This window comes from Aotus nancymaae, unplaced genomic scaffold, assembly GCF_030222135.1.
Source record: "Aotus nancymaae isolate 86718 unplaced genomic scaffold, 86718_ANA_hifiasm-v0.15.2.pri h1tg000011l, whole genome shotgun sequence".
Lineage (NCBI taxonomy): Eukaryota > Metazoa > Chordata > Mammalia > Primates > Aotidae > Aotus > Aotus nancymaae.
Genome location: NW_026988422.1, coordinates 78,725,539 through 78,751,737, shown reverse-complemented (window position 1 = coordinate 78,751,737; position 26,199 = coordinate 78,725,539). Strand labels below are relative to the sequence as shown.

Here is a 26,199-nt window from a genome sequence, read left to right as displayed (position 1 = left end):
CTTATTGCCATCACTCCAGCCTCCTACCCTCAGTTATTAGCAGGTTGCCCAAGACCCCACAAGAAGGGTTGCAGGGGCTGTGATGTGAATCTCAGATCCTCTGGCCTTCGAGTCTTTGCACCGTGCCACTGTCTTCCCAAGGCTGTGCCTGTCTGCCTTTTGCCCAACTCTGGAAACTGGCTTGTGTGTCCACAACAGAAAATATGCCAACTGGAGCCCGAGGGGCGTGTGAAGGTGGACCTGGTGCTCCGGACGGCTGAAGCCCTCTTGGCATGCTGCCCTGGGGACCAGAAGCCCGAGATCCTGGCCCAGCTGAAGGACATCAAGGCTCAGTGGGAGGAGACAGTCACCTATATGACTCACTGTCACAGGTAGGGCATCCAGGGCCTAACCTCCCTGGGTGTTTGTCCACAGCTGCCATTGACCCTCTCTGCCCACCACGACATTGGCTTGGGCCCTCTGCCCAAGAGACATTCTCCAGTCCTGGGATTCCAGGGCACAGGATGTTCTCTTGGGGTTAGGGCCAGCTCTGCCTGCCTCTTTCTAATTATAATCAAGTTGAATGATGGTAATAGACCCTGGGAATCCAGCGTGTTTTGCCAACAATTCCTAAGAGACTTAGCACGTGTGCATCCTCCAGGAGCATGGCAGAATGTCTCTGGAGAAAAAAGGCCTGGTGCCCCACTGGCACTGTAGCCCAGATTCCCTGCCTGTACCAGGAAGCTGGGTGGTGGTCGGGAGGGGCAGGGGCTGGTGAGGAGCAGACACTTGGACAGACCTGGCATTGACTCTTGTCCTGCTGGTTACTTCCTGTGTGGCTTTGGGAAAGTAATCTGACCTCTCTGAACCTCAAGCACTGCCTCTGGACAACGGGAGTAATCAAGTGCTCCTTGAAGGTTGTTAGGAGGTTAGAAGGGGATAGCGAATGTCAAGAGCAAGGCACAGTGCTGGGCACAAAGTAGGCCCTCAGTAAACAAGAGCTGCCAGAATCATCTCCATCTGTATAAAGCAGGAATGTGCATGGAGATGGGAATGACTTTGCATAGTGCTTTCTGCTTGCTAAATCCTTGCACGTAAAACTCCAAACAAAATACCTTGATATTGGCTGGGGAGATAGAGCCACATCCCCAGGTGAGATGGGGAAGCTAAGGCAAGCAAAGAGGCAGGGGTGTGGAGTGAGAACAGCGCCCCTGGAACCCACACCCAGGCTCCCAGCCTTCCATCCCCATTGGGTGCAGTGAGCCCACAGGTGCAGTGGTGCCCTGCGGGTGACCGGAGCCCACAGGTGCAGTGGTGCCCTGCGGGTGACTGGAGCTCACAGGTGCAGTGGTGCCCTGCGGGTGACCGGAGCCCACAGGTGCAGTGGTGCCCTGCGGGTGCCGGGAGTTCACAGGTGCAGTGGTGCCCTGCTGGTGACTGGAGCTCACAGGTGCAGTGGTGCCCTGCGGGTGACTGGACACATCCCAGCGGCACTCTTCTAACATTAGTGGGTGCACCTGTGCCAGGGACCTGGAGAAACTGTGTTCAGAGCCCCAGTGCCAGAGAGAAGTCATTGGGGATGTCTGTGCATTGATAGTGGGAGTTCAGGGCCAGGATTTAAGGTGCTAGAGATAAAGGGCTCCCCAAGATGCATCCCCAAAATGGGTGGTTCCTGGAGCAAGTTTGGAGTCTGAGCTCCCCTGGCTCTTCCTCACTTGGGGAGCTTATTTGCTGGGTAGAGAGTCTTATCCAATAGGATTGAGGGAGGGTCCAGAATCTGGAGTGTCAACTAGCTGACTCAGGTGCCAGAAAGGGCATCATCATGCCCCCAGGCCACAGCCCCCTAGTATTGGCGGGGGAGAGGTGGCAGCACAATCCCCTGACCTGGGAGGCAGGTGGCGGGTCCCTTCACAACCGTGAGGTCTCTGTGCCCACAGCCGCATCGAGTGGGTGTGGCTGCACTGGAGCGAGTACCTGCTGGCCCGGGATGAGTTCTACCGCTGGTTCCAGAAGATGATGGTCACATTGGAGCCCCACATCGAGCTCCAGCTGGGCATGAAGGAGAAGCAGTGGCAGCTGAGCCACGCCCAGGTGCTGCTGCACAACGTGGACAACCAGGCGGTGCTCCTGGACCGGCTGCTGGAGGAGGCAGCCTCCCTGTTCAACAGGATCGGGGACCCCAGCGTGGACGAAGATGCCCAGAAGAGAATGAAGGCTGAGTACGACGCAGTGAAGGCCAAGGCCCAGGTGAGGCTGAGTGGACTTCATCTTCACCCACCCATCCATTTAGCCACCCTTATCTACCCATCCAGACACTGTTTGCCCACTATCGATCTACCTGCTATTAATCTATCTACCCACTGTCAACCTATCTACCTACTAGCAATCTATCTACCTGCTATCAATCTATCTACTTACTATCACTTCATCTACCTACTATCTATCTGCCTACTGTCACTCGACTTATCAATCTACCTATCAATCTATCTACCTCCTATCAAACTATCTACCTACTATCACTCCATCTACCTACCATCTATCTGCCTGCCATCTACCTACTACCAATATATCTATCTACTATTAATTTATCTACCTGCTATCAATCTATCTACCTGCTATCAATTTGTCTACCTGCTATCAATCTATCTACCTACTATCAGTCTACTCACCTGTTCCCTATCCAACCACCCTCCCATCCGTCTACCTACTCACCCATCTTCCTCCCCACCAAATCACCCAATCTCCCATTCACTCTCCACCCACGCACCTCACCGTTTGTTCATCTACCCCACCATCTGTTCATTCGTGTATCCTCCCACCCATCTGACGACTCACTCATCCATCTCCTTCCCCACCAACCTAACCAACCTCCTATTCATCTCTTCGGCCACCTAATTGCCTACCCATTCCTCTACGCATCCACCTACTCATCAACCCACCCACCCCTTCACCCACCCATTCACGCATCCATCTCTCCACTGCCTACTCCTTCACCACCTGCCTACCCACTATCTGCCATAACCCACTCATTTATCCCGCCATCCACCCACCTAGCTACCCACCCACCAATCCTCACCTACCTACTCTTCCACCATCCATTCACTCGTCCACCATTATCTACCATCCAGATACCCGGTGTTTCTCAGTGCTTAATATACATTTAGGTGTGTTGACCGACTGATTGATGGACTGTGATGTTCGCTTTCGTCCAAACAGCTTCCCCCTGCTCCTCCTTTCTCCCCCTCCCTGGCTCCCTCCTCCCCTCCCTTCCTCCTCCTGCCCTTCAGTCCTTCTCCCTCAGCATTTCCTCCTTGCTCTCTCCTGTGCTTGCCCCAGTCCCTCTGTCCATTCTCTGTCTGCATTTCCTCACCCCATTGTTGCCTTAATTTTGAAACAGTTCATTAAGTTCTCAAGTTCAATTATACTTTTTAGACATTTTATTTGGTTCTTTATTATGTCTCCCTATTCTTTTTAACAAATTATGTCATTTCCCCCTGAGATTTTGCATTCCTCCCAGGTGTAGCTTACATTTGCAATCACTCTAAACGTACGCATTTTACATTCTCCATCAGATTTTTCTAGTGGCTGAAGCTCCAGGGTCTGAGGCTGAAGCTCCACATCAGGCGCCTGTGTGTCCCCTGACATGGTAGATTGTTTCCTTGGGGGGGCGCTGTCGTTTCGCGCTCGGAGCTCAGCCCCAGCAGGCTGAGTCTGCAGAAGCCCACGGCTGGGACACCCCCTGAGAGTGGCTTTCTGTTGGCTTCTTCAGCTGGGCTCCCCTGGAGATTTATCTTCACATTTTCTATTTTTATGTCCGTAAATTGGCTAGGGGATTCCTGAATCAAGCAGATATTCTAAATATGAATCCCAAGCCAGAATCATGCAACAGGCCCCAACTCTATATTCTGAAAGGTGATGGGGTTTCTTTGTTGTTGTCGTTTATTTGTTTTAAGGCCCAGTTAAAACACATAAGTTTCCTTCTCGGGTTGGTTTGTAACAGTATTTTTTTTCTGCTTCACCCTTGGGCGAGCGGGGGTGGGCAGCCCCTTGAGCTTCTGTCTCTTTGCAGTGGTCTCTGTTGCCTCTGAGCCCAAAGTCTCACTTCTTACTCCAGCCTGAGCATTAAACTCAAGCTTCTAGTAACCAAGACTTGAGGCACCTGTGTGAGTTTAACAGGGTGGTTTCCCGGGCATCTTTACTTCTGGTCCACGGGAATATCCCTTTCCTTGGTGTGACCGTGGGTCTGCATTGAAACAATGTTTGTTATGTTAGAGTGAAACGTGTGTTGCGTTACACTTTGTCTGGCATTCCTGGCTCTCTAGTCCGCTGTAGTACTGGCACTGGATGTCTCCTGGGTTCTTCATGCCGACAGTTAAGGGAAGTAAGCTCTATGATAAGCAGAGCTAGAGAATCCACCAGGAACAAGACTCTGGCGCTTGGGAAGGTACCTGGATTCCAGGCCAGGCACCGCTGCTTCCCAGCTGTGTGGCCCTGGGGCAGCTCACCCGACCTGCACGCAGGGTGTGGGTACTGTATGCTTACATGTGAGCTCTTTGAAAACTGGCAAGCATTTTACCAATATAAAGAATGGCTTTTATCCTCAGTAGCAGGGAGAATAAATAGTAACAATGGTCTTTGTGATGCAGCAGGTGCTCAGAACGATCTATTGAACTCATGAGAACTCTACACCAGCAGTTTGAAGGCAAACAAACCCCAGAGCCCTAGAGCAGGGGACAGGAGGCTCCAGGAGACCTCACAGGGTCCAGAATGGATGGGCAAGGCAGGGATTTGACTTGGCTCTTGCAGAGGCAGCCAACTGGCCCTCACCCGGCCCTGCCAAGTCCCGTGTGGCACGGGCAGGCTTCGCAGCAATTCTCTCTCCAGGTCTGCTCCTCTGGCCCGGCTGGGACAGGTGCCTGGCTCCACAGCCTCTTTGCTGTGACTTTATAGGAAACAGGTGCTCGTGCCAATCAGCAGAGAGCGCCTGGTGCAGGATGTGGAGGAGATGAGATAAAAAGTTGTTGGTGTGTGTGTGCGGGGGTGTGTGTGTGTGTGTGTGTGTGTGGAGGCTGCGGTGCTGAGTGAGCATCAGTTCTGGCCCAGGTGCTGAAATGATCGCCTCCAAGAGCCTCATTTTCTTTTCTTTTTCTTTTTTTTATTTCCTTTTTCTTTTCTTTTCTTTTCTTTTTTTTTGAGACAAAGCTTCGCTCTTATTGCCCAGGCTGATGCAATGGCGCAATCTCAGGTCACCGAAACCTCTGCCTCCCAGGTTCAAGCAATTCTCCTGTTTCAGCCTCCTGAGTAGCTGGGGTTACAGGCATGCACCACCATGCCCAGCTAATTTGTTTGTATTTTTAATAGAGATGAGGTTTCACCATGTTGGTCCGGCTGATCTCAAACTCCCCACCTCAGGTAATCTACCCGCCTCGACCTCCCAAAGTGCTAAGATTACAGGCGTGAGCCACCATGCCTAGCCAAGAGCCTCATTTTCATTCCAGGAGGCTCTCTCCTCGCATGTTCCAAAAAGCTATAGACATCAAAGCTCTTATCAGTAAGAGTGGTTTTTTCCTAAACTTTTCTTTTCTCTGACCTCATCTGCTTCCCCAACCTTTTTATGAAGCAGATGGAGAAGATGTTACTGGACTCATTGTTTTAGATTAAAACACATTCTACGAGTCAGACACCAGAGGCCCAGTAGAAAAAGCCAGAAGTGCTGGCAACTCCCAAGGTGGCGCTCCCTGCAGCTGCACCTCGGGTCCGGGGTGAGTCTCTGCACCTGTGACTCTCAGGATGAGCTGGGGCCCCACGTGCTTCTGTGGCCAGGCTGAAACAGCAGAAGGCAGGTTTGAGCTCCTGAAGAGGAAGTCCTTGCTTCCAGGGCTCTCAAGAGGTGAAGGCCCAGCACGGGGGGTGGGGGTTCCTGGGGGCAGGAGCATGGGAGCCTGTGTCATGCGTGGAGACAGCAGTGGTGGGGGGGATTTGGGGGGCGATGACGGGGAGGTTCCCTCCATGGTAGAAGCTCTTGGATTGTGAGATGCGCTGGTCGATGCTGATGTCAATGTGGAAGCGGTGCGCTGTTGTTTTTGGGGTGACGGGACCCTGCATGGAGAAGTGAGTCCAGTTACGGCTTTCTCAGCTGCTGGCTGAAGCCCATGGCCACGTGATTATGTCAGTCTGCACCCCAGAAGTTGAGGACTTTGTTCTCACTCACAGGGAGCCTGGTCAGCTCTGACATGGGAGCGCTGTGGTGTACAGGAGGTGTTTCCTGTCTCTCCAGAAGCTGGCCGTGGGGAGGACTGAGGGGTAGGTGGGGAGGGCCAGGCAGGCGCCTCCAGCCCCTTCGAGGTTGCATTCATGAGGTATGAGCATGCATTTTCATGGGTCGAGGAGCCATAGCATCCACCAGATCCCATGGATGGAGCTTTCATGGATCCAGAGAGTGCCATGTTCTTCTGAAGCCTGCGAGGCTCCTGAGAGGGGCAAACTTTTCCATCGCTCTTGGCTGGGGATTTAACTGCTCAGTCCTAAACTCCTCATCAGCAAGGTGGGATGCAGCCCCAGGCATCGACCTCCTGGGTGTCCCCAGCCCTCAAGCCCCAGGCAAAGGGGAAGGATTCTAGCCTCATCCCAAGACAGGTCAGAACTCCACATATCCAGCAGCCTGCAGAGATCCTTGGTGGTCCCAGCCTCCCAGTCCCTGCTCTGAATGCTTGGTGAAGACCGCCTCTGTGTAAAAGTTCTGTCTCAAGGCAGTCCTCCGACTCTAGGGACAGATTTGTCCTAGTGCCTTCCTAGGGGGTCCAAGCCTGGCCTGAGGGTGGGGAGGATCTCTAGGTTCGGATTAGTGCCCCTACTTTTACCTACGAGAGCCTATTGGCTCTGCTTGCCGTGCTAGGAACAGGCCACTGTTTCAACGATGAAAACCCATTTTTGACGTCCAACATGTTAATTAGCATAGCCACTAGGGTTGATGGGGACAGAGCCACAGGAGTGCCATGGGGTTCCCCCTGCACTGCAGCCTCTGTGACCACCTGCTGGAGGGAGATTCTCGACTAGGGCCAAGGCTAAGCCCAGAGGGGAGCATTGGCATGTTGTCAGCCCACGGTGTTTGCAAGTGAAGTGTAGACAGGGCAGGTGGGCTGCGGGGAGGGGCTTGCTTATTTGCTTTTAATCCTGATTTAGTTTTCCCAAAGGCAGGCACAAAGAAGCTGTGGCCCTCACAGAAGGCGCGTCTGTCTGGCATCTTGGCCACGAATCAGAGCTGCTCGTGATGAATCAGAGCTGCTTGAGCAGCCCTTTGCAGAGGCATCAATCCACACCCTTGTTAATTGATCGGGTTTTGACCTTTCTGACAGCTCTGCCCGCCACAGGTGGTGTAATTGCTGGGTCTAATGAGAGGGTTAAGCACCTTCCCATTTGTCACCCGGCCATTCTCCAGCACGGCTGCATTCTGCCCTGTGACTGTTATGCCTGGCGCAGGTCTCTCCAGCACGGCTGCATTCTGCCCTGTGACTGTTATGCCTGGCGCAGGTCTCAGCGGGATCCACCCTTCCTCCCGAGCTCCCCCCTGAGCACCTGCTCCCCATCACACAGACTTTTATTTACCCTGGACTTCTCCGGGTGCCAGCACCTCTTCCTTCACACACTGGGAGCCACAGCTGGCACTTCCATGGGGCAGTTCACTCCCTGCCGCATCTATCGCCATCAGCACTGGCCAGGGGTCCAGCATTCAGGCTCTGCCTGTTACTCCTGACCCACTTTGTTTCCTGAATGAGCCTTTCCTGTGGATGGAGGAGGCTCCAGGAGAGTTTTGATGGATTTAAGTAACCCCACCGGAAGGAGAAGCCAGCAGGGGAGTTTGCTGAGACCCGGCACCATCCTTAGGGCTGCAGGTGGGAAGCAGGAAGGGGACCGTTCCCCTTGCTTGCTCCACTTTCAGATTCAAGCAGGGCCCATATTTTGTAAGAATTTTGTCTTTCTGTATTCCAGTTGTAAACTATTTCAATTATTAAAACTTTAAAACAGGTTTCTGGCTGGGCGCGGTGGCTCACACCTGTAATCCCGGCACTTTGGGAGGCCTAGACGGGTAGATTACTTGAGGTCAGGAGTTCGAGACCAACCTAGCCAACGTGGTGAAACCCTGTGTCTTCTAAAAACATAAAAAAGAAAAAAGATAGGCATTATGGCACACCCCTGTAATCCCGGCTACTTGGGAGGCTGAGGCATGAGAATCACTTGAACTCAGGAGGTGGAGGTTGCAGTGAGCCGAGATCAGGCCATTGCACTCCAGCCTGGGTGACAGTGAGACTCCATCTCAAAAAATTAAAAATAGGTTTTAAAATCAGGATGTATGATGCCTCCAATGATATTTCTCTGTTTCACGGCACCAGTTGGAGTGCTCAACATTTTTTTTTTTTTTTGAGACAGGGTTTTGCTCTGTCAAGTAAGGTAGGCCGGAGTACAGGGGTGCAATCACAGTTCACTGCAGCCTCCACCTCCCAGGCTCAAGCGATCCTCCTGCCTCAGCCTCCCAAGTAGCTGGGACTACAAGCATGCTTCGCAAACCCAGCTAATCCTTAAATTTTTTGTAGAGATGCCATCTCACTATGTTGCCCAGGCCAGTCTCGAACTCCTGGGCTTGAGCGATCCTCCTGCCTCAACCTCCCAAAGTGCGGGGATTACAGACATGAGCCACCACACCCAGCCTTGAGAGAACTCCTCAGCTCTCTACTGAAGGACTTGGTCCTAAGCCTGGGCTTCCCCATTTCTAAAATGGGGATGTTTCCTCCTACTTGTGCTGGTGGCTGCAAGGTTTATATGAATTAGTATTTCTAGATTGGGTGAGGAGATTCCCAAAGCAGGGAAAGGCATATCTGAAAGAGCTAAGGGGTTTTTCAGATGCACGTGCCCGTTCACTCTTCCCAACTGAGAGCGTCTGACTTAGCTTTGTAGATGGTCAGAACCTTCTGGACAGGGCCTGGCTCCATGATGAAGAGCTGAGGTCAGCCAACTATGGCTCATACACCACACCCAGCCCATTTCTAGCTTCAACCTCAGCCTCTCGAGTAGCTGAGACTACAGGCACGTGCCACCATACCCAGCTAATGCTTTTATTTATTTTTTTTGTGAAGACGGGGTCTCTCTGTGTTGTCCAGGCTAGTCTTGAACTCCTGGGCTCAAAAAATCCTCTCACCTCAAACTCCCAAAATGCTGGGATTACAAGCATGAGCTAGAATGGCTTTTACATATTCAAATGGTTGGGAAAAAATGAAAAGCCAGATATTTCTGGATGTGTGAAAATGACATGAAAAACATTTCAGTGCTCATAATTAAAGTTTTATTGGAACGCGGCCACTCTTTTCACGTTATCTGTGGCTACTCATGTGCTACAACGTAAGTTGCATGCCGGCGGTGGAATAGCCCCACAGGGCAGGCCAAGCTAAGAGCATTTCCTGTGTGGTCCTTGACAGAAACAGTCATTGATTTTGGAGTCTGACACTTGCCATTGCAATCTTTTCTGTAAGACCAAAAGAGTTACGTGATGTCCCAACTCCAGTCTGGACATTTGCAGAATAGGAGAGGGTTTTGTGATTGTTTGAGTATTAAATAAAATAATGCTTTGAAGTTCCAAGCACCCCTAGCTTAGGTGCTTATTAAATGAGTCTCCTTTTTCCCTTTTCTTGGTTCTCTTTGGAAACTTCCCTCTGATGGCAAACACTCCAGATTTGTGCTTCCTGCCATTCAGGAAGTATTCACAGAGGCTGTCCTGAGCTAGACCCTGGGAGATGAAATAACAGGGGCAGCCTTGTTTCTAGGGACCTCCTGGATCCCCCAGTGGGTGACGATGCCATGGACAACTGCTGTGACAAAGTTGCATCCAGTGGTTTGGGGACACAGAGGGAAGGTCGTTAATTCAGCCTGGGGCAGTGGGTGCAGATTCAGAATGAGAAGGAGGGGTCTGGGGTTAGTATTGCGGGTGGGCACCCACTAGGGGTGTGAGAAGAGCTTAGAGAAGGCAGGAGATGATCAGCAATGCCTCACGGCTGTTAAGCACTTACCAGCTACCAGGCTCTGTTTTAGGGGTTGTGTGAGCTCTGGCCCATTTCATGTCACTTTCTCCCAATGAGGCAGGTGTTATTAACCATGCCATATGGATGAGGGGTCTTGGGCACAGAGGGTTAATTAGGTGCCCAAGGTGGGGCCAGGGTTTAAGCCACAGGCAATGGGATCCCAACGCCAGGGTCTTGACTGCTGGACCACAGAGCTACATCATGGGGACCTGTCCTTGAAATGCTAGGCTGCAAGGATTGGACTTGGGCCTGGGGCCAGCAGGGAGCCATGAAGGAATATGGGGAGACAGCACTGTGATCAGGGCATGTTTTGAAAACCCTAGTCTCTAGGAGTGCAGAGGGACTCATAGCAGGGACACTGTCATTTTCCAAATGTCAGCCACCCCAGGGCATCATCTTGCCCCTGTGTCGTTAAGAGCTTTGGTGGGATTGGCTGAAAATAGCAATGACGCCAACCCATGCAACACACATCACCATATTCACGGGGAACTGGGGTTGCTTGACGTTGATTTGCACACCCTGTGGACACAGTTGTGTCATGGAGCTAGAAATGCTGGTTGACCCAGCCTTGCCTCTCGGATTGAATCTTGGTGCTTTCCTAGCTGGGTGATCTGGGGCAAGTCACTTTACCTCTCTGTATCTTGGTGTCCTCATCTGTCACACTGGGATTGTGATGGTACCGCCTTATGCGTGGTCAGGTGAGTTCGCTGGGCTCGTCTGTGTAAAGTTCTGAGAGCAGCGCCCAGCACCCTGGTGAGTGCCCAAAATGACAGTGTGATGTGGTAGTAGCAGTGCTAATGTTGCTGCTGCTGTTGCCACACCCCAGTCTTGAGTGCCATTCCTAGGATGTGGCAAACAAAGAAAAGCCAGCTGCAGAATGACAGGGCTCAGTGCCAACGTGCTCTGGTCTCCAAAGCCAAGTCTCTTGACGTATTGCTCGTAAGGCAGGACAGGGTGTCTGAGAGCTCTTTGTGTCCAGAGAAAGGGCTGGGAGTTGGTTGCACCTCCTGCTAACACACACACATACACACACACACACACACACACACACACACACAGGCAGGCTTTTTCTGGCCTTTAGGCTATCTGGGCTAAGGACATTCATGGCTGGTGATTCTCCTCCTCCCACAGGACCGGGTAGATCTGCTGGAGCAGGTGGCCCGGGAGCACGAGGTGTACCAGGCAGGCATAGATGAGTTCCAGCTGTGGCTGAAGGCGGTGGTGGAGAAGGTGAACGGCTGCCTGGGGCGGGACTGCAAGCTGCCCATCACGCAGCGCCTATTCGCACTGCAGGTAACCCCCAGCTGTGTCTCAACCAGAGGGGCCCTGGGGCACTCACAGAGGGTGGGTTCTATGTTATAGTTTCTTTAATAGGACAGTGCTTGGTGCCACAGAATATATAAATACCCATGGCCCACAGACCCCCGTGAGGAGAAGCATGAAATCTTATATGAAATGCTGGGGTCCTCAGAGGCTTTATGGAAATCTCTGGCCAGCAGAGCATTTGGAAACCCAGGACCACAGCAGCAAGAGCAAGGCCAGTGGGTCTCAAATGGGGGCATTTGGCAATATCTAGACACCTCGCCCCAGGGAAAATCTTTGGCAATGTCCTAAGAGGGGGTAGAGGGGTGGGTGCTGCTACTGCACCCACTGGGTGGTGGCCAGAGACGCTGAAAAACACCCCACAGTGCACAGGGCAGCCCCACACAGCACAGAGCCACCCAGCCCACATGGCAACGGTGCCCAGTGAGAAGAACCATGGTGTGGGCCTCAGCCTGCCGTCGGGAGAAGTGGGGTCCCCACTTCTCACCTGCTGCGTGGCCCCACCTCCAGACTCCCTGACTCTCTCCACAAAGTGAGTGGATAGAATGTCTTTAGTAATTCAGAACCACGTGCTAATTTTTGCCACAGCTGTGCAGTGCCTAAACTGTTTCTTTAACATTTATGTTTAAATGGACTCATTTTTTATAAACACTGATGATTAGTTATTCAGAAAGAAAACACATCACCGTCATCAATGGAAAAGAGGGCGCCGATTCCAAATAGGCAGATAACCACACAAATAAGTACAGTGAAACCAAATGGAGCCATTCGGTTCTATTTGGCTCCACAGTGTTGCCAGCTGAGGGCGTGGAAAGGAAGATAAACAAATGTCAGAAAGTGTTAAAGACAGAAGCACCCAACAGAGACTTTCTCCTTGGCTAAATCAGATGGCTTGGAAAAGACTTACAGGAAAGCAATAGGGTTCTCGGGGTGGGAGCGGGGTCCATGCACTCAAGGCAGACAGCCCAGCCCTTGTGAAGACCCCTCTGGCTCTAACGCAGGACGCCAGGAATCAGTGTTTCACATGGCAGTCCTAGGTCTGCTCTGGAAAATGCAGCCACTTTTTTTTTTTCCCCCTGCCTGTTTTTCCCCTCACCCACTCTGCCCTCTTCAGGACATTGCCAAAGATTTTCCCAGGGGCAAGAAGTCTTTGGAGAGGCTGGAGGAGCAGGCTGTGGGCGTCAATCGGAACACCTCTCCTTTGGGTGCAGAGAAGATTACTGGAGAACTGGAAGAGATGAGGAACATTCTGGAGAAGCTGCGCGCCCTCTTGGAGGAGGAAGAGGAGCGTCTGCGGGGCCTGCTCAAGTCCAGGGGAGCCTGTGAGCAGCAGATGAAGCGCCTGGAGGCCGAGCTCAGCGAGTTCAGGACGGTCCTGCAGAGGCTGGCTCAGGAGGGCCTGCAGCCTGCGGCGAAGGCCGGGACCAAGGACGAGCTGGTGGCCCACTGGAGACGCTACTCGGTAAGCGTGCTTAGCCGAGTCACGGAGCCTGGGGTGCTGTCTGTGCGCTCAGACCTCCCCTGTGATGGGGAATCGGGCTGAGCCTTGAGCTCACTCATGCTGCTTCTCCAGGGCTCTTGGTTTCTCAGCTTCTTGAGCGGGGAGTAGACAAGTTGGATGTTTATCTCCATTTTCTGGATGAGGAAGCCGGGCCTGCAGAGATTTTTTTTCGCCTCAACATCCCTAGGGTCACATGGTGGGTCTGTGCGTAAATAACAGCAGAGGCGGATCGGACAGCCAGGTTTGGGCCTCAAAGCTACTCTCTTGCCCAGTGGTGGGATAAGGGCTGGGCTTCCTCTGCATGGAACAGGGAATGTTGGATCAGAAGGGGAAACTCTTACTGTGGAGATGATGGGAAACAAACATGGGCCCCCAGGAGGCCAAGCAGCAGAGGCCCACGGTGGCAGGGGTTGCTCCCAGACCCAGATACGACATCCCATCAGAGGCTCCCCCACCCCTCCCTCCAGGTATATGCACCAAAGCTTGACCTGTGGATAAAGAAAATTTTAAAATAAGAAGCATCAGCCCTCCTTCCCTCTGTCTTTATATATGGTTAACTCAGTATCACGACTCCACGAGAGGAGATATCTAGAAGCAAAGCTCCCCCAGCTCTTACCTGCACTCTGCCACTGTTGTATTTTTTCTCTTCCTTCTAATCTTTGCCCATAGGCAAAAATATTTTTTGTAGGGAGAAACGAAGGGCACGTACTCTTCAGGGCTGTATTCTCATCTGGTCTCGTAGCAGACCAGGTTTCCCTGTAGTGATCACCTTCCTGCAAAGAGCACTGCCCTCCCTTTGGGACTGTCTGCCTCAATGCGCCTTGGAGGTCGTATGGTACAGTGGTTAGGTATGGGGACTTTGGGGCCAGACTAGCTGGATTGAAGTCCTACTTTCTCCCCTTGCTAACCAAGTGGCTTTGGGAAAATTACTTTAACCTCTGTTACATGTGAAATGAAGCACTGAGAGGCTAGGTAACTTGCCTGTGGTTATACATCCAACAGGTGGAGACAGGGATTTTAACTTGAACCTAGGTTATCTGACTCAAGGTCACATGCTTCCAACCACTGGGCCAGCTCAGGCTGCCAGTTCTAGAAAATCAACATAGCAAGAGGAGCAGACCAGGAATCCAGACATCAGCGGATCTGTCCCACCGGGACTACAACCCCGGCTGCTCCCAAGAGAACAGGGGGCTGGGTGTGACTTGTGGCATCCCTCTGCTGACCAGAACAGGATGCCGCTCTGTTTCAGGGAGACCGACTGACTGTAGCAAAGGTTGAAGTCAGGGTGGTCTTGTGGCTTATCCAGTTTCCTGTTAGGAAATGCAACCACCTGGCAGGGCCCACCCGCCTGAGCCTCCCAGGGAAGCGGCAAACAAAACCTGACAACATTATCGGTACTAGCATGGTGCATCAGAGCTGGAAAGGATGCAGTCTTGTTTTACAAGGAGGGAAACTGAGCCTAGAAAAAGGTCATGCTTAGCCAGGCCACCCAGCCACGGCGCAGCGTCCCACTGTGGCTACTCCAGGAATGAGGGCCCTGGGTGGTCCTGCACTGCCTCGAGTTGATGATGGGCCTTCCAGTGGCCTGGACAGGCCTCTCTCCGGGGGCAGCCCCTGGTCTTTCTCACCCCTGCACCCTTGCCCTTCCTCGGCCAAATCCCTGGAGGCCAGCAAGCTTTCCTGGCCACTGATACACAGGGCTTCTTCATGAATGATTTCCAAGCTGCCAGTTCCCACAAACCAATTGTGTCTGATCTTCCATGAAAACTTTCATAGGCATCATTACATTTGCTAACTAATTGAATCACGATTGGAATATTTTTGAGAATGAACAGGGCTGACTGGGCAGATTCTGTGTCCTTCTGCCTACGTAGTGGCCCTGTTGCCCCAGCTGCTGCCTAAAATCCTTCCCTCTATTTGCGCTTTCTCCCCTGAGCTTAATACTCTTATTCCTGTTCATCTGTGGATACCCCAGGCTAAACCTATTGGAGCTGCCCCTGGTTCCTCGTGGCTGGAGGATCGAGCAGAGGTTGTTAAAAAAAAAAAGAAGAAGAAGGGCAAAGCACAAGGCTGCCTCCTGGGATTGAGGGAGCTGGGATGGAGGGACAAGGGTACCCCTGCTCTGTACCAAGTGCCTTGTCAATATCACCCGACCCATGTGGTTGGTGAGAGTGGCCCTGTTTATCAATGAGGGAACAGCCCAAAGTGAACAGCTAGAAAAAGACAGAAGTGGGTCTCCCGCCAGCTCCGTGTTATGCCGAAGCCCATGCACTTTCCACTGCCCCACCCTGCCTCCTACTGAGCAGGGCCAAGCCAGGTGCTGGGAGTCCTGCAGATCAAGGTCAAATGCGGAAATTCCCAGGACAGCAGGGAAAGGCTGTGTCTGGAGTGTCTGCACACAGTGAAGTGAAGCAACTGGGGAATAGTCCACGCAAATATCTTCTAGGCCTGCCCAGAATAATCACCGGGTTGACAAAGCACCTTTAGAGGCAGGAAGAGGCCCTGCTCTGATGTCGGGTCCACCATATACAGATTCTGCAACCATCAGAGAGCCCTCAGTCCGAGTTTCTGTGTAAATAACATGGGGACACAGAGACTAGCCTTTCAGGGTTGTTGCGAGGCTTAAACAAATGGGACACCCAGGGCGCTCAGCCTGGCATTGGTGTCTCCTGAGTATTAGTTATTTGTATCATTAGGTGCTAGTGTTTGCCATGACAATGCTGGGAGGTAGGGGATAAGAAAGAGCAGAACTGTAGCCCAGCAACAGACAGTAAAGGCAGAGTTCCAAGTCATGGAGCTGGAGATGAGAGGGCCGGGGCTGAGCTTGAATGGGGCTCCAGTTCCTGCCCTTGCTGACGGTTTCCTCCCAGCCTGACCCAACCCCACTGGCCACGCTCACTCCCCTGCACACATGCGCTTATCCCGTTGAGGAGCCTCATCCCCCACCCTGTTGTGTCGTCATATGCTGCAGGCAGCACAGGCAGCGCTGGCCTCGGAGGAGCCCCGGGTAGCCCGGCTGCAGGCCCAGCTGAAGGAGCTCATGATCTTCCCCCACGACCTGCAGCCGCTGTCCAACAGCGTCGTCGCCGCCATCCAGGAGTATCAGAGGTATCTGGGCAGGCGAGGGCAGCGGGACTCAGGGTGTGCTGGAACCCACGTTTCCCCATCTCCAGAAGGCGGGCTTGCTTTCTCCTGCAGCCTAGTGACTTCTAAATCATTCTCTGCACCTCTCAATGACGGGCGTTTACAGGTTCTCACTTGGCTCAGACACTGTCCCCTTTGACTGTTTTGCATTTGCTCGCAGAAAGAGGCCTGAACTTTGCATTTATCCAGGCTAGCGGCTCAGCCACCCATCCTGTCATGACTCTTTATGCAGATTATTGTTGGGGAGGGGTGATGGCCCAAAGGGAGGGCTTTTCAATTTTCCATTCCCCTGCCTTCTGATGCTGACTTCAACATCTGAGTGTCTCCAGATCAGCCTCCACCTGCCCTGCAGCCCCCGGGCTCAGGCACAGCAGGGCCTCCAGCTTCCATTTAACTTCTACAGATAATTTTTCAAATAGAACGTCCAGCAGCAAGTCATAGGTAACCAGTACCTGAAACCTCAGAAAGAGAAACCAGAGGGAAAGGAAGACCCTTGGCCACTCTGTCTTTGCCTTCAGCAAAGAGCAGCAGCTCCGAATCCTCCCTGTGCAGAACTGAGCAAAGTGTTGATTTGATATCTGTTACCTGTCTTCGCTGTGTGAGCCTCAGAGGTGTTCTGAACATGTACAACTTTCCCCGTGGCTGTCAGGCATCTCCTGCCTTTGCCTGGTACAGGGGGCTCCTTCAGAATGGACGTAGGGAGCTCCCACCTTTGCTGTGTGTCTCTCATCCCACAGCATGCTCAGGCCCACGTCTATAAAATAGGGGCAGTGGTCTGGATCCCCCGTGGGATGCTAAGGTAGGGGTGGGGCTGGGCTTGGGGGTTGGATTTCCTGTGCACGAAGCAGGCAGGGAGACAGTGGCCAAGGGTCTTCCTCTCCCTCTGGTTTCTCTTACCGAGGTTTCAGGTACTGGATACCTATGACTTGGTGCTGGATGTTCTATTTGAAAAATTATCTGTAGAAGTTAAATGGGCCTAGGGTGACGGTATCTTATTCAAGAAAGGGTTTTGTTTGCTTCTGCCAGGTGCCTAGGGGCAAGCAGGACTGGTCTAGGGTCTCCATAACTTATCCTCAGGGCCTGTAGTTCCCTGGTCATGAAGCTGGGCCGTCCGTCCATTTGACTGGCTTGCAGTGCACTTTCATCCTGAAGGCATGACCTCTGCGATCCCAGCTTCATGTGAGGCGTGGTTTTCAGAATCTGCCTGTCTGTGACAGGCCCTTATCCTGAGAGGCTGCCAAAACCCTAAATCAGTTTTGCAGCTATTTCTTCCAGATTGGCAAATGCCCTCAGGTCAAAGTAGCTTTGACTGTTAGACTCACATTTCTATTATTTGTTTTTTAAAACTTTGATCAGGCAATTTTTTTTGTCCTTTGTTTTTGTACTCAGTGGGAAGGCCAGTCTGAATTAATTTTCTTCCATGACTGGAAGAATAATGTCTCCATGTGTCACCTCACGTAACACTTAGAATGATTGTATGAGAGGGTGCCCTTTTCAGAGGCAAGAAAGCTGAGGCTTTTTAATGTTGAGCCACTTAAAGTCCCATAGCCGGCTCCAAACTCCCAGCTCTTTATACCTACTATAGAACCAGAGAACACTCATTCCTCTTATTTATTTATGTATTTATCTGGAGACAGGTGTCGCTTTGTCACCTAGATTGGAGTGCAGTGGTGCAATCAGAGCTCACTGCAACCTCAAACTCCTTGGCTCAAGCAATCCTCCCACCCCAGCCTCCCGAGTAGCTAGGACTACAGGCATGCACCATGATGCCCGGCTAATTTTTAAATATTTTTTGTAGAGATGGGGTCTCGATATGTTGCCCAGGCTGGTCTCATACTCCTGGCCTCAAGTGGTCCTCCTGCTTTGGCCTCCCAAAATGCTAGGAGTACAGGTGTGAGCCACCGTATCCTGCCCATGCATGCAAATTATATAAGAGCCTACAGGTCCCAGGGAACCCCAGTGTCTGTTCTCAGGAAGACCCCAGGCCTGCAACTGATGCCTTTTCATAGCGATATTAACCAAAGTTCCTTCCAACTACATCTTGTAACTACTGCTGCAGACACCCCCAGCAACTGAGATAGGAGAGGGCCCACCCTGGGAGCAGCGAGCAGAACACACTGGGCCTCTTGAGGGTCTCAGCAGAGGCCCCACCCCTGGACTGAAGCCACTCTCTCTCCTCCCTCGTTTTCTCCCTCCACGGTCCTCGCAGCCTGAAGGGGAAGAGTGCCAGGCTGCGCAGTGCTGCGGGGGTGGAGCTGTGGCAGCATTTCCAGCGGCCTCTGCAGGATCTGCAGCTGTGGAGGGCCCTGGCCCAGCGGCTGTTGGAGGTCACTGCCAGCCTGCCGGACCTGCCTTCCCTTCACACCTTCCTGCCACAGATCGAGGTAACCATGGTCCTGCCAACTGGTTGTAACTGGGGTGGGCCGCTGGTGGGGCATGGCACTTCAGCCTGTGTCCCAGGGGAAGGTCCATTGCTGGATCTTCTGGATATCTGGGGAGAGCTCCCTGCTGAGTCCTGGTGCGCAGGGAGCGTCCATGCTTGCTTGTTACAGTGACAAAGTTCAACTCGGCTCCTGGGCAGGAGGTGAAGCCTGCTGCCTGGGATTAACCCGGGGTTCCGTACGGTGGAGGCATCAGCAGTCCTGAGAGAGCAGCGTTACAGGCCATTGCCTTTACTGCGGCTACAGGTGGCAGGAAACCTGACCTGACCTGCGGTGGCTTAAAACAGCAACATTCAGGCAGTCCAGGGTGCCAGGCCACAGCTCAGCGGTGTCACCAGGACCAGGCCCTTTGTAGACCTAAGCCAAGTCCCCCTTCATGGCCCCAGCATGGTTGCTATGGCTCCAAACATGCACCACAACTGGCTCTGGACAGAGTCGGTGGCGCACAGGGCCCTCTCCACCTCCACTTCCGCCTTTCAAATCCTCCCCTGACCCCTGCACACTCCCCTTACTTGGCTCGTTGGCCAGTCAAGGTCATATGACTATTCCTGGACCAATCACTGGCAAGGATGATGGGATTACTATAACTTGTTTGTACCAATTAGACTCAGCTCCCCGGAGCTGAGCCCTTTGCATCCCCAAATACTGGTTGTTTGGAAAGAGAGAAGGAGGAATGGCTGTGGGATAGGCAGCAGACAGCATCTGCCATGATGCCCATCACTACGGTGTGCCCAGTGTGCCTGTACATACTGCCTCTGGCATCACTGAACTCTGGAGTCCATCAAATGATTTTGTGTCTAGAGATTCTTAGACACAAAGAGTGGGAAAAGACTCAAACGTGAGATGTAAGCCCATTTAGATCAATTTTCATTCTAATTATAAGGGGCATACCTACTTGGACAGTGTAAAGGTGCGTGAAGAAGAAAACAAAAAGCTCCCATAATCCCACAAGCCACAGGGACAAACATGTTGGGGCAATTTCTCCATTGCTTTTTCTGCCACCTTGGTATTACGGGGGAGAACCAATAACCAAGGTTGGCCCGTGCTCACCGTTGGGTATACTACTTGGCCATGTGCCTGCAATTCGAAACGTCTACACTTGTGATTTTCTACTTGGGGCTTATGTTGGAACAAGAATTTGTTTTCTTTCTTGACTTTTGTTTTGTTATGTTTTTGGGGGACCAAGTCTCATTCTATCACCCAGGCTGAAGTGCAGTGGTGCGATCTCGGCTCACTGCAACCTCAGCCTCCTGGGTTCAAGCGATTTTCCTGCCTCAGCCTCCCAAGTAGCTGGGATTACAGGCATGCGCCACCAAACCCAGCTATTTTTTTGTATTTTTAGTAGAGATGGGGTTTCACCATGTTGCCCGGGCTGGTCTCAAACTCCTGATCTCAAGTGATCCGCCCACCTCGGTCTTCCAAAGTGCTAGGATTACAGATGTGAGCCACTGTGCCTGGCCTCTCTTCATAGTTTTTAAGCTGCAAGGCATGACTTTTCTTTCCAAGGGTCCAGTGGGCCCCTTCTCCCACCCCCACGCTCCAGAGGATGATTGCCATCTTCATTAGGTACTCCTCAGGGCATCCTGGAGTGAATTTCTTATGTGCCACAAACCTCAATTTTAGGTCAGAAGATCCCAAATCTATCCTTTATATCTGATGAAATCCATTTAGATATTTCCATGAGATATGGTCACCAAGAGACAGAAGATTTAATTGTAATTTTTGTGTATTTGAGTTCAAGTTCTGTAATTGGATATTCTGATATTTTCACTCCACACATTTGAGCTTTTTTTTCTCAGCATCATTTAAAATCATTCAAATAAAAGTGATCATTTTCAATGGCTGGATAATACTCTATTTTGGAGTATGCCATAATTTAATGTATCCACAATTTGAGGTTTAGGTTGTTTTTTATTTTTGTCATAATTTACATATTTTGAATATGCACATGTAGTTTTATTTTCATTTCTACCATGATCGCCCTCATTTTGCAGATGAGGGATCAGATCTAGGGAAACTATTTGGCAAAAAAGGAAACTGAGGCTCAGAACTGCCCGTGGCTTCCCAACTAGTACATAATCCAGGTTCATGATCTCAACTCCTCAGCCTAAACTCTTCCGTGATGTGTTGCCTGGGCTTGGTGGAAAGGGGGTAAAGGTGACTCCCCTACAGTGAGGCTGGACCTCTGTGTGGCTGGGCACCAGCTAGACGCTCTGGTATGCAGGTCATGCTGGTACAGCTGCATCGCTGTGGTTACACTGCCTCCTCCAGAAATGTCTGCCCTTCCAGGCCCATCATCAGTACGCCTTCTCCAAAGCAGTACTCGGCTTCCCCAACTGGGAGTGTCCGCCTCTGCTTTGAACTCCCACCGCACTAGCTCAAGCTTTGCTTAGGAGAATGATCACTTTCTGTCTTGTATTGAAGTGGCTTACCAGGGTTGGAATCTTTGCTCTTTCTCTCCCCACCCCGTGCCTAGTTCAGTGTTTTAAGTCTGAGAGTGGGTTCTCAGCAGCATCATCGGGTATAAAATGAAAGAACTCTGGCCAGCCAAAGACAAAATCTCGGGCTTCCAGAACCCCAGACTCTCGACTAGAAATGCAGGGGGTGCTTACCTGAAACAGCTGGAGAGACAACAGGAGTCAGACACTGGGTGAAGGCTCTGAGAGCTGCAGGGCTTGGGGGGCAAGAAGAGTGAGTGTAGGCTGACAATGGGGTCAGGGAAGGCTTCCTGGAGGAGGCAGGGCCTGGGCTGCTCAGAATTCAGGCTGTATGGGAGGCTGCTGCCATTCTAGGAGGCTTCTGAGCCCCTTTAGTTCCTCTCTTTGCCTGGCAAACTCCTGCACATCAGTACTCTGCTGAGTATCACCTCCTCTGGGAAGCCTTCCTCAATTCTCTCTGATCATGCTCCTACAGGCCTATAACTCCCTTCGAAATGTCCAAAACACTGCTGCAGGTAGTACTGGGGGTGTGCCCCACTGTTGTTGGTGAAGAGGGATCTTTGAGTAGAGAATCGAGCTGGCTGGGTCTGGGTTCTGCTGCATTGTGACCGGTCCATGGTGGAGAGCCAGCTAATTGGGAGGAGCTGCATGGTCCAGGTGCATGAGGCTGAGGGTGCGCCACAGTCAGGGGCAGAGGCCGCAGAGACAATACAGACTTCCGAGGCATGCAGGAGGTGGATATTACTCAGGCTTGAGTATCAAGACAGATGTGAGAGGCAAGAGAAGACCCAAAGCTGACCCCAAAACCCAGGGCCTCACCAGCACATCCCTGCCAACTCATCCTGAGTTTGCTGCTTCCTCAGACACCTGCACAAAGGCGCAGCTTCCTAAGCAGTTGCAACGAGAACAGGTGTGCCCCAGCTCTGTCTGTTTCTGAGCTTTGTTCTGCCCCGTCTGGGGTTCATGGAAGCCTTGTCTCCCACAGGCGGCCCTGATGGAAAGCTCCCGCCTGAAAGAGCCGCTGACCATGCTGCAGCTGAAGAAAGACCTCCTGATTGGCGTCTTTGGCCAGGAGAGGGCCACAGCACTCCTGGAGCAGGCGGCGGATTCCGTGAGGGACAGAGACCTTCTGCATAACAGCCTTTTGCAGAGGAAAAGCAAACTGCAGGTGTGCATCCCCGGGCGTCTGCTCGGGACTCGGCCTGGCCACGGGGCTGGAGTACCCAATGGGGAGGCAGATGGCCCTGTGTTCTAAGCTCAGCTCTGCCACTTGCCACTGTGTGGCCCTGGGTGTATCCCTTTGTCCTTGACAGTCTCAGGCTCCTCATGTGTAAACTGGGTAGGATCCTGCATGGTCACTTTAACAGGTTTCCTAACCACCTGTCTGCCTGAGCCCTGTCCCCAAACCCCCTGCAATCAAATGGAATCCCACCCAGTCTTCTGCAGAGAGTGACAGGAGGGTCAAATAAGAAAATGCCAGTAAAAGCCCTTGTAAAATTTCAACCACCCTGGAGCTGGAACTCGTATTATTAGTGACACCTTTCTGAATGACCACATGGCATCAATGACATGGATAGCTTATTCTTTTGGGTAACAAATGTTTGCTGAGCATCTAATGATGATGATGATAATAACTGCGATCCATGGGGCACTGGCTATGGGCCAGACAGTTGCTAAGAGCTCCAGATCCTGGATCTTATCTAATCCACGTAAGAGCACTGTGAGGGAGGTGCTGTTACTTTGTCTTACACATGAGGAAACTGAAGCAGGATGGTCAAGAAAATGGCTCATGGTCCTCAGGGGGTACAGCCAGGACCCAGCCACGATTTCAGCTCCTGGGCAGGTGGCGCTGCGGGTACGTCCCACTGTTGTTGGTGATGGGGGATCATTGAGTAGAGGATCAAGTTCCTTCCATCTGCAGGGCCTGGTGCAGTTCGAGGCCTGGGGGAATGAAGAAACGAAGCGAAGGTCTTCACCCTCAAACACTCACAGCTTGCTGGTGGACACAGAAAATTAGGCAATTACTAGAAGACATCCAAGTGCTGTTTTACAGCAAGGGTTGGCAAACTGTTTCCGGGAAGGGCCAGATCGTGAAGGTTTTACAGTCTGCAGGGCAGGCGGTCTCTGTCGCAGCTCCTCAGCACCAGACACAGCTGTAAATGAATGAGCATGGCTGGGTTCCTATAAAACTATATTTATGGCCAAGTGTGGTGGCTCACGCCTGTAATCCCAGCACTTTGGGAGGCTGAGATGGGCAGATCACAAAGTCAGGAGTTCAAGACCAGCCTGACCAACAGGTTGAAACCCCATCTCTACTAAAAATACAAAAATTAGCCCAGTGTGCTGGTATGTGCCTGGAATCCCAGCTACTCAGGAGGCTGAGGCAGGAGAATCACTTGAACCTGGGAGGTGGAGGTTGCAGTGAGCTGAGATTGTGCCACTGCACTCCAGCCTAAGTGACAGAGTGAGACTCCATCTCAAAAAAAAATGAAAACAACCAAACTTCATTTACAAAAACAGGTCTCTGATGGGATATTTGGTTGGTGGGTGAGGGATGTCGATGGCCCTAGTTCCAGAGGGATGTGGCCAAAGTGTTCTGTGAGGATACTATGGTGACTCTAAGGAGAGGCACCCAACTCCATCAGGGTTCAGGGAAGGCTTCCTGGAGGGGGTGGCACCTGAGTGAGCAGGACCTGGCCGAGACGAAGAGCAGCCTGGCTTCATGGGTCAGGTCTCACAAAATGGTGCCTGTGAGGAGCCCTCTTAATGTGCACGCTGCCTGTCCTGTGTCTCTGCAGAGCCTGCTCGCTCAGCACAAAGACTTTGGGGCGGCTTTCGAGCCCCTGCAGAAGAAGCTCTTGGACCTCCAAGTCAGGGTCCAAGCTGAGAAGGGGTTTCAACGGGACCTTCCTGGAAAACAGGCCCAGCTGTCAAGGTTGCAGGTGAGGGGTCTGTCAATCACTCCTGCCTGGGCGCTCAGCTGCACCTGGAAGCAGCTTCTTCCTCCAGCAGTAACCAGCAAAGCAACAGCTGCCATGAGCCAGAAATTTAGACCCTTGGTTGAGATCTGACCTTTCATCTCAACAGAACCTCTGCTTATTTATCTGATGGCTCCTGGCCTCAAACGGCTGAGTGTTGAGCTCAGCAAAATGACGAGCTATCTTTTTGTTTACTCCTCAGTTCCAAAGTCTAACACTGATACTTGTTTTTAGAATTGCTTCGCTAAGTATTCTTAATGAGTCCAGAGTTGTTCAGTTAAACCAACTTTGGAATTAAGAATAAACGTTCTGACCGTTGATCATGGTTGGCTGGATAAGGAGCTTGCTGGTTTTCAAAATGCATGTGATACAATAGTTATCTTTTTAAAATCCAAGTACAGCTCACACATAAATTGAGAGTGTTCTCTAGAAGACATTAAAAATACTGCATTTTACACCAGGCGTGGTGGCTCACGCCTATAGTGGGGCAGATCGCAAGGTCATTTATATATATATATATATATATAACCAGATATGGTGGCATGCACCTGTAATCCCAGCTACTTGGGAAGCTGAGGCAGGAGAATTGCTTGAACCCAGGAGGCAGAGGTTGCAGTGGGCCAAGATTGTGCCATTGTACTCCAGCCTAGGCAACCATGCAAGACTCTGTCTCAAAAAGAAAAAAAAAATAGTGCATTTTAGGCTGGGAGCGGTGGCTCACCCCTGTAATCCCAGCACTTTAGGAGGTGGGCAGATTACCTGAGTTTAGGAGTTTGAGACCAGCCTGGGCAACATGATGAAACCCTGTCTCTTTTTTAAAAAAAAAAAACAAAGAAAATGCAAAAAATTAGCCAGGCATGGTGGTGGGAGTCTGTAATCCCAGCTACTCGGGAGGCTGAGCCACAAGAATCGCTTGAACCCAGGAGGTGGAGGTTGCAGTGAGCCTAAATTGTGGCACTGCACTCCAAGCGTGGGTGAGAGTGAGACTCTGTCCCCCAAAAAAGGGGGAAAAACAGTGCATGTGGGGTTTTAAAACTAAAATTGGGACATGCTTCTTCATAATGAGAGGTGGTCATCAAGGATGAGTCCCGATGTGAGTTTGCCCCTGGAGATGCCATCTGGACTGTAGCAGAGTTTATTTTCATGGTGTCCCTGAATATTTTTGTCTGATTTTTAAAATCTCTCCAGCCCTGAGAGTGGGCGCATTAGACCAGCCATGTGATTGGTACAGCCGTTGGTGTGAAAGAGCCCCATTGCCCTCGGGAAGGCACCCCTCCCAGGCTCTCCCATTCAGAGCCCCTGTCCTGATCAGCCACCCCGAGGGAGGGAGAGGCGGGGAGATACACCTACCTGTTCCCTTCTCTACCGCAGGGGCTGCAGGAAGAGGGGCTGGACCTAGGGGCACAGATGGAAGCTGCGAGGCCTCTCGTCCAGGAGAATCCCAACCACCAGCACAAAATGGACCAGCTCTCCTCCGACTTCCAGGCCCTGCAGAGGTCTCTGGAGGTAAGGGGCTGGCAGAAGGGACTGTAGTTAGACAGAGAGCAGGCCCTTGTAATCCTACACGCCTGGGGCCTTTCTCCCCCTTTCCCGCCTTCGTTCCTTCTAACCTCTTTTTTTCTTTCTCCCTTTTTTTCTTGCCTTCCTCATTCATACAGCAGGTAATGACTGAGCACCTCCTGTGTGCCAGGCAGTGTTCTAGGTAGACCCTAAGGATGGAGGTAGCAGAGCATGACAGCCCAGGCCCCTACTCTCCTGGGAGTTACGCCCCAGTTGGGTAGATGGACAATGAATCAGGAAACAAACAAGTAAATGCACAATTACACATTGAGATTAGAGCCAGGAGGCAAAAGAAGAGAGCGGCTGCTGGGAACCTCAGGCACCCTACAGCCTGCACCAGGCCTGGAGGCCACAGAGCTTCATCAGCAGTGCCCTCTAGTGGCCACCTCAGCTCTTTCTAGGGCTTGCCCAGGATTGTATTGAGTCCTTCCAGCAGTGGGGATGGAACTCCAAGCTCCTTCAAAAGTGGCCTGAGGACAAATGGAAATGCAGACTCAGGCCCCACCGTGACACTGATTCAGATGGAGCCCTGGATCTGCCTTTGTCACAAGCCCTGAGGAGTACAAAGCAGGGTCTCTGGCACTCACATCTCAAGAAAAGCCAGTGTGAGGCAGTGAGAGTTCTCCACCCTACCCGACTTTGCACGCCCTATTTTCATACCAAATATTCCTAGCCTCCTCTTTACACTCCTGAAATTCAGAGGGAGTATAAGTTACCTGCCCAAGAAATAGAAAAGAGAGGTAAAAGGAAAGTAATTATAATACG

At 51.8% G+C, this 26,199-nt stretch overlaps 2 protein-coding genes across 5 annotated transcripts in view; both read left to right on the top strand.

Moving 5' to 3' along the window:
* Positions 1–26,199, top strand: part of SYNE3 (spectrin repeat containing nuclear envelope family member 3) — a 95,963-nt gene that overhangs the window by 49,058 nt on the left and 20,706 nt on the right. For all 4 annotated transcript variants that reach the window (XM_021666534.2, XM_012458297.3, XM_064375195.1 and 1 more), the window contains exons 3-11: positions 199–371; positions 1,917–2,226; positions 11,181–11,342; positions 12,487–12,834; positions 15,845–15,981; positions 18,227–18,401; positions 21,882–22,064; positions 23,695–23,838; positions 25,246–25,380. In XM_021666534.2, coding sequence (XP_021522209.2) covers positions 199–371; positions 1,917–2,226; positions 11,181–11,342; positions 12,487–12,834; positions 15,845–15,981; positions 18,227–18,401; positions 21,882–22,064; positions 23,695–23,838; positions 25,246–25,380 — 1,767 coding nt within the window. The remainder of the gene's footprint in view (positions 1–198; positions 372–1,916; positions 2,227–11,180; positions 11,343–12,486; positions 12,835–15,844; positions 15,982–18,226; positions 18,402–21,881; positions 22,065–23,694; positions 23,839–25,245; positions 25,381–26,199) is intronic.
* On the top strand, positions 2,234–4,988 carry LOC110567310 (uncharacterized). Its single transcript, XM_021666535.2, is given in 3 exon segments — positions 2,234–4,616; positions 4,619–4,699; positions 4,702–4,988. Coding segments are annotated over 3 exon segments (615 nt in total). The 5' UTR covers positions 2,234–4,369.